This window comes from Rhagoletis pomonella, unplaced genomic scaffold (assembly GCF_013731165.1).
Source record: "Rhagoletis pomonella isolate Grant_MI unplaced genomic scaffold, Rhpom_1.0 Rhpom_scaffold_00003, whole genome shotgun sequence".
NCBI lineage: Eukaryota > Metazoa > Arthropoda > Insecta > Diptera > Tephritidae > Rhagoletis > Rhagoletis pomonella.
In genome coordinates, this window is record NW_023458557.1 from 42685833 (window position 1) to 42693489 (window position 7657).

The 7657-nt window shown below is 39.9% G+C and overlaps 1 protein-coding gene across 1 annotated transcript; it reads left to right on the plus strand.

Annotated features, from left to right (window-relative positions):
• Nucleotides 1–4192: 4192 nt before the first annotated feature.
• On the plus strand, nucleotides 4193–5422 carry LOC118736243. Its single transcript, XM_036466333.1, has one exon. It carries the CDS (start codon nucleotides 4193–4195, stop codon nucleotides 5420–5422), a length of 1230 nt encoding a protein of 409 aa, XP_036322226.1.
• The last annotated feature ends 2235 nt before the right edge of the window (nucleotides 5423–7657 follow it).

Sequence of the window (7657 nt, forward strand, 5' to 3'; positions counted from 1 at the left end):
TAAAATACATTTTGCTAATTGAATTATATCCAAAAATCCAATCGGCTCTTTATTTCTTTCCCTGCGCCATTATTACTCCCATAAAAAGCAACATGGTCCTTTGTCGCTAAAGGGCAACCCGCGACCTAAGCGAAGTACATAAGTACGTTTGCACATAATTGCCAGTGAGCAAGAAATATTGAAAGCGGTCAGCAGCAAAACGCGGAAGTAATCGCGAGAGGCGGCACACAGTGTAAGATTTGACCCATCTAGCTGCTTTTAATTCTGTAATTCGAAAACTATTGAAGATAGATTAATAAAATTTTGCACAAGGTACGTTATAAGATAGGCGAAGCTTTTTACAAAAAATCGGTCATTTAGAGTTACTGCCACGGCACCCTATTATATAACTGCAATTTATAAAAATGCAAAAACTGAAATATTTAACTAACTACAAAGGCTAAAATGCCTAAAATTGATATTTAGAATTTCCCTATAACAATGAATTATAAACTGGCAAAAATGGATTCAAAAATAATTTTTTTTTTTTAATTATGTGCGTGGAAAATATCGATAAAAAATCAAGTTGGGTCAACGAAATTCCGTTATAAGTTCAATATTTCTTGCTCTATTTACAAAAGTGGGATACTACTGGAAAGGTTGTGAATTAGGCTTTCTCTATTCAAAGCGGAAATACAAGAATTTGTCTCGGCCGAGATGAAATTCAAATAAATTACTCGATGAAAATGAAATTCTTAGTAGGCTTGAAAAATGAAAATTTCATCAAAACCTGCACTTTCCAGCAGCTAAAATTGTGTTGTTTAAGTCAAAGAGGAGTGGTAAATAAACTGAGATACAAACTTTATCGAATAGTGGCGGATAACGAGTTTGCGGGTCTAATGAAATTAATAAATTGCTAAAAATAAATCTAAATTAACATCGTTTTACTTTAACATGAAATACTCAGTCCTAGTTTACTAAAATCCCAAAAATGTATTTTCATTAAAAAGAACATACCTAAAAAAATAAGACGAAAATGGTATTTTAGCAATTGTTGCATAAATCACAAAACACCGACAAATCAAACATTGAGATTCAGTTTCAAATATACAATTTTAAATAATACTGCGCTCGGTAATCTTCCAAATCGAATCCCGTCCCGCCCTACACTTTGGTTTAAATTTTATAATTGTTATTGTTTCGTCTTTAGTAGACATTTCTAAAAACATATTTGACGTTGTTTTGAAATTTGGCGACATAAAATAATGTAATTAATATTTTCTAGAATATAGAAATAATACACTGTGCGGCAGTTAGAGAAAAAAAACCAAAACTCAATTGTATACCAAAAACAAAAAAAAAAAGTTGTGTGAACAAAAATTAAACAGAGAAAACGAAAAGTTATTAAAAATTAAAGAATCAAAGAGTTAACATATCTCAATCGGTAATTAAAAAAGGAAAAAAAAAACCAGCAAATGAAAGCGAACGGAATAGCGGCACCTGTTAAGTGATGTATGTGTATGAACATTAGGGTGGCAAGAAAACAAAGCGAAAAATTGAATACTTACCTGAAAAATTAAGAAAGTGCTGAAACAGAAAATAAACCGAAAAAAGTGAATACTTACCTGCAAAAACAGGAGGAAATTATAAAAAAGTGCTTAAAAAAGAAAGTATATACCAAAAAATTTAATACTTACCTGAAAGAAGGAGAAAGTGCTGAAAACGAAAATAAATTTAAAAAAAGTGAAGACTTACCGACCTGAAAAAGCAAAAAAAAAAATTTTAAATCAAAATATTATTTATTATTATACAAAAAGAAAAAGAAGTAAAGTAAAAAGAGGTGCATATTACCGGAATTTCAAAGTAAAAAGTGTAGATAGCTTGAAAAGAGAAAATCTAAATTAAAATAGAAAAATTTCTCAGGGTGACCCCAAAGAAAGTGCTGAAATAAAGCCACAAAATTATCGTACACATATAACTAAAAAAAATTTCGAAAAAAAAGATCATACATATATGTACATACATATTTAAATATAACCGAAATCAGTCTAGAAAGTTATACGAAAAAAATATAAGTGAACCTAAATTTCGAAAATTAAATACAACGGAATTCAAGAGTAGCAGCAAAAGACGAGAGAGGAGGCAGCAAAAGGAACACCGTTAGCTGGACGGACGCAAAAACGTACTGTCAACTAAAATGCTGATATACATACCTAAGTACATATGTACAGTGACGAGCAAAACTGTAACATGGTGTAACACTTTTTACTTCAGCCATCGCTATATTTCCAAGTTCTAAAGACTTTCATACTTTTGTTGTATATTCTTGTTGGTACATCCCTACTCCCTCTCTCACAATGATTTGAAGTCAATACAAGAACAATAAAACAACCAGCAGACAAAAATGTAAATTAAGGCAGATGTTACAGTTTTGCACTCATATATTTTTAAGAGCTTTTTAACAATTTTCACCAAAAAAACAACTACTAACACAATGTTCAGTACTCTTTTGCCTGTTTCAGTTCCTGGATGTGATACCTAATTTGTATCTTTGTAAAAATTCTAGAGGTATATCCTTAGTTTGCTTTCACAGCTCATGTACTCGATTTTACGGACTTTGATACTTATTAAGCTGTGCTTTTAGTTGATTTCGCAAATTCTCGATGAGATTCATGTCCGCGGTTTGTGGAGGTCATTTCAAATTAGCAAATTTTTGCTTTTGTATCCAGTCTTTGCGAACATATGCAGTATGTTTTGAGTGATTTTTCAGCAGAAACTCTCATTTTTCGACTACATCTTGCAAATTTTGTTGAAATATGAACAGATACTGTTCCTTACGCATAATGCGTACTAACGGACCAACAAAATTTTTGAAATACAACCCCAAACAATTAAGATCCTACCACTGTGACTCACAGTTTGCAGTACATGATGCGCTTAGGCTTAATTTGGGTCCTTGATCGAATACCATGCCCGGCCATCTGATTGAAAGCGATTAATTTAGTCTTGTCAGACCAAATAACCTTCAATTGAAACTTAAAAATTTGCATATCGGCCAGGCAAACTAAAACCCCCTACCCCACTTTTTACACCCAGAATGATGAACCAAAATTCGACGTTCATTAATAAAAGTAGAACTCAAAATTTTCATGTAGATCTAAATCAGCCGATCTCATGCAAACTCTGCAACTCAAGGCACCCCATGAAGACATGTGTTAAATTTAAAGCACTGTCCGTATCTGACCGTTTAAGATTCATACGAGAGCACAATTACAGGTCTATTCTGCACGTTACCGAAGATTTTGTAACAGGAAAATTTTATTACCAAAAAATGTTACCAGTTCTTGTCACCACGATTCTAGGAACGTTGGTAATGCAGTTAAAATATTCAGCAATTCAGCTATGATGAATTGTGCAAATTCTGGCATTGCATATTTCACGGGGTAATACTTTGTTACCAACTTAGGAGATGGTAACAAAATTTACCGGTTACAAGAGTACACAGAATGCGAAAAGGGTTTAAAAATTGACAAACACTTTAATTACCGGTTACAAACTTTTTATAACCAGCGCAGAATAGACCTGTTATTGTGAAAACTGCCTCTCTTACTCCCATTTAAAGAGTGATTGTTCAAGCAGCTTCACTTGTGTATGCTGCCAAAGAAAACATCACTCTCTTTTACACTTCCCGCAAAAAACCCAGCAACCAAAACCCAATTCGAAACCCCAGCGAACAACGAGTCAGCTGTCGACGCAGACTATTACGGATACTGAAGCGCCCACTTGCTCGAAATATGCGACACATAAGCCACCAGAGAAAAACGACGTAAATAAAGTGTCATCTCACTTTTCGAGTACTAACGTCACAACTCTCCTCCCAACGGCGGTAGTACCGATATATTGTGATGGCGAATATCATAATATTCGCGCTCTGGTGGATCAAGGCTCACAAAAAACGTTTGTATCATCCCGGATACAGAAACTCTTGCGCTTGCCTATGACAGATGCTCTATTCGAGATTTCTGGAATAGGTGGAATGGTGGTACAAAATTCAAAGATCTGCTCAGCAGATCTAGCCCAGAAAATAAAGACCCAAGCCATTATTTTGCCCCAATTTACTCATTTTCTACCTACAACCAATATCTCTCATATTAACTTAGAAGAGATAAAACGATTAAGGCTCGCCGATCCCAACTGTTTCACCCCAAATAAAATGGATATGGTAATCGGCAGTGACCTAATCCCCCGAATTCTCCTACAAGGGCTGCAACAAAACATAAGCAGAAGTCTCATAGCGCAGAACACGATATTTGGATGGATTCTGAGCGGCCCAATCCAGGAGAGGATCTCCACCTTTACCACCCAGGTAACCGAACCCCAGGAGGAATCGTTGAACTCACTGCTGAAGAAGTTTTGGGAACAGGAGGAAGTAGCTGTCACGCAACCCCGTTCAAGTGAAGAGGACTTCTGTGAGGACCCGTATCGACGCACAACAATCCGGCAGACAGACGGACGATACATGGTGAAACTACCCATCAAACCCGAATTCCCAGACATCATGGCTCTAGGACACTCTCGACTAGCAGCGCAGCAGCAGTACATCAGCATCGAAAGGACTCTGGAGAAAAAACCTGACCTCTGCAAAAGGTACTCAGAAGTTCTGGAAGAATACATCACCTCATCCCAAGAAGTCATCAATGCCGGTAAACACTTCTCCTTTCATTTACCGCACCACGCTGCCATAAAACCAGACAGCAAAACAACAAAAGTACGCGTAGTCTTCAATGCTTCCAGGATATGGTACTCTGGAAACTCATTGAATGACGTGCTATACACTGGCCCAACCCTTCAAAACGACTTGATGCTCATCATTCTTCGATGGCGCCTCTACAAGTTCATTTTTAATGGCGACATCGAAAAAATGTATCGCCAAATTCTCGTCCACAAGGAAGATCAAGACTTCCAAAGAATCGTCTTTCGTAGGTCCCCAAATAAGCCCATAGAAGATTTTAGGCTGAAAACAGTCACCTTCGGCGTCAATTGCGCTCCCTATCTGGCAATCCGTACGCTTCATCAGTTAGCGCAGGATTGCCAGGACGAATTCCCGCTCGCCAGCAATATCCTCCTACGAGAAACATACGTGGACGATATTCTCTCAGGCTCATTAACCCAAGTTAAAGACGCCCTAAAATCTGCAGGTTTTCCACTACGAAAAATCACCTCAAATCACACAAAAATCCTGGAATCAGTCCCAGATTCCGAGGTCCTTGATGTTGATTTTCTCCAGTTTCAGGACACTAGCTCTACAAAAACGCTAGGCATAAAATGGAATGCGCTAACGGACTCCTTCTCTTACACGTACGATCCTGTTCCCGCTGCCAACTCGAGGACAAAACGGCAAATATTATCAGCGGTGGCGAAATTGTATGACCCGGCAGGATAGCTAACGCCAGTCATGATTTCCGCTAAAATGCTCCTTCAACAACTATGGATGGAAGGAACTGAATGGGACGAGCACGTAAAACCCGGCGCTTTCCACAAGTGGAACACTCTGCGCGAAAATCTCCCCGCGATTAATGAAATTGTTATTCCCCGCTGGGTGCAATTCTCCCCTACTCACCGTGTATAAGTACATGGGTTTTCAGACGCCTCTGAAAAACCTTATTGCGCCTGTGTCTACCTCCGAGTACAAATTGACGAGAACTCCCTCGCGTCACACATACTCGCAGCTAAAAATAAGGTAGCCCCACTGCAAACAGTCAGCCTCCCCCGACTTGAGCTTTGTGGAGCCGTCCTACTCTCCAAGCTGGTTAATCAACTCCACTCCCAACTAGACTTGCCGGCTCATGATTTATACCTCTGGTCAGATTCTTCCATTGTGTTGGCGTGGTTAGAAAAACCGCCACACACTTGGAAAACTTATGTTGCCAATAGAATTTCGCTCATACTCCAAAATGTGAGCAATGCCACTTGGCGGCATGTGCCTGGTGCAGATAATCCTGCCGATCTAGGCACCCGCGGATGCCATCCCCAGGATCTCGCGACGTGCGCATTGTGGTGGAATGGCCCCGCATGGCTGCAAAAATTCCCCACTTTGTGGCCAAAAAACCCATCTTCACATTCGTCACCCCCAGAACAACGACGTATTGAATCCCTGCACACGATTGAATCGGTGGATATACTTGAGCGTTTTTCCTCCTTCGCTCGAGCGTTGCGAGTAATAGCGTTTATGTATCGGTTTATAAACGCAGCGCGAAAGCAGCCGACACCCACTTCTCTCCCTCTAACGCACAACGAAATAACCGAAGCAAAAAAACGTATAATCGCTCAAACACAGCTTATGTACTACGCAAATGGGATTCGATCGCTTACCGCATCTACACCCATCAGCAAAAAAAGCACTCTGCTTTCATTGAACCCGATGCTGGATAGATCGGGGATCATGCGGGTGAACGGTCGATTAACTTATGCTGCGCTTAGTTACAATGAACGTCACCCGATCATAATTCCAGAAGATTCCAAGCTCTGTGCTCTGCTGCTCGACTTCCTCCATACCACTCTTCTCCACACTGACAAACAACTCATGGTTCGAATGGTGCAGCAAGAATATTATATTCCCAGGCTGAAACAAAAGATAAAAAAAATCATCTTTCATTGTAAGGTCTGCACCATTTATAAACAAAAGATGCGTTCCCAGATAATGGCCGCACTTCCTCCTGAACGATCCACCTACACACTCCCCTTCCGTACCACAGGTGTTGATTTTGCTGGGCCATTTTTTGTGAAAACATCTATACTCCGGCGAGCTCCCCACGCAAAGGCGTATGTGTGTGTATTTGTGTGCTTCTCCACCAAAGCAGTACACTTAGAATTATGCTCAAGTCTGACCACTGAAGCGTTCAAAGCAGTTTTCACCCGATTTGTCGGCCGCCGTGGAATCCCCCATAAAATCATGTGCGACAACGGAAAAACTTTCGTAGGTGCGCAGCGAACGCTGCAAAGAGAATTCTCCCAATTTCTCAAAGAATCGGCTACTGATATCGCTGAAAAATACGCAACCCACGGATTCTCATGGCAGTTCATCCCACCATATGCTCCTCACATGGGTGGGCTATGGGAAGCTGCTGTAAAAAGCTTCAAAATTCATTTTACGAAGGTCGCAGGAAATCACAAGTTCACCTTCGAAGAATTCACCACCCTCCTTATCCGAATTGAGGCGGTGTTGAATTCAAGGCCGCTCTCCCCCATGTCTCAGGATCCCACTGATCTGTTGGCGTTAACGCCAGGACATTTCTTGCGTGGTGCCCCACTACTCTCTTTGCCTGAACCCCACTCGGAAACCCTCTCATTGACGAACAAATGGCAAAAATTGAAGATTATTAATCAGTAATTCAGTAATCGCTGGAAAAATGAATATCTAAAAGAACTCCACAAAAGGCATAATTGGAAGCGTTAGGAACCCAATATCAAAGAAGGCGATTTAGTTGTAATAAAAGACGACCTTCTCCCTCCAAATGAGTGGAGGCTCGGGCGTGTGTCGCACCCAAGCAGGAAACGTCACTCGTAACATCGCTAAACTGTGCCTACTGCCCTCTTTGTAATAAACCCGCTCTCAGTTTGTTGGACAGATTTTCTTCCCCCACAAGTTACCGATTCCCCATAACTAATGGAGTTTTTC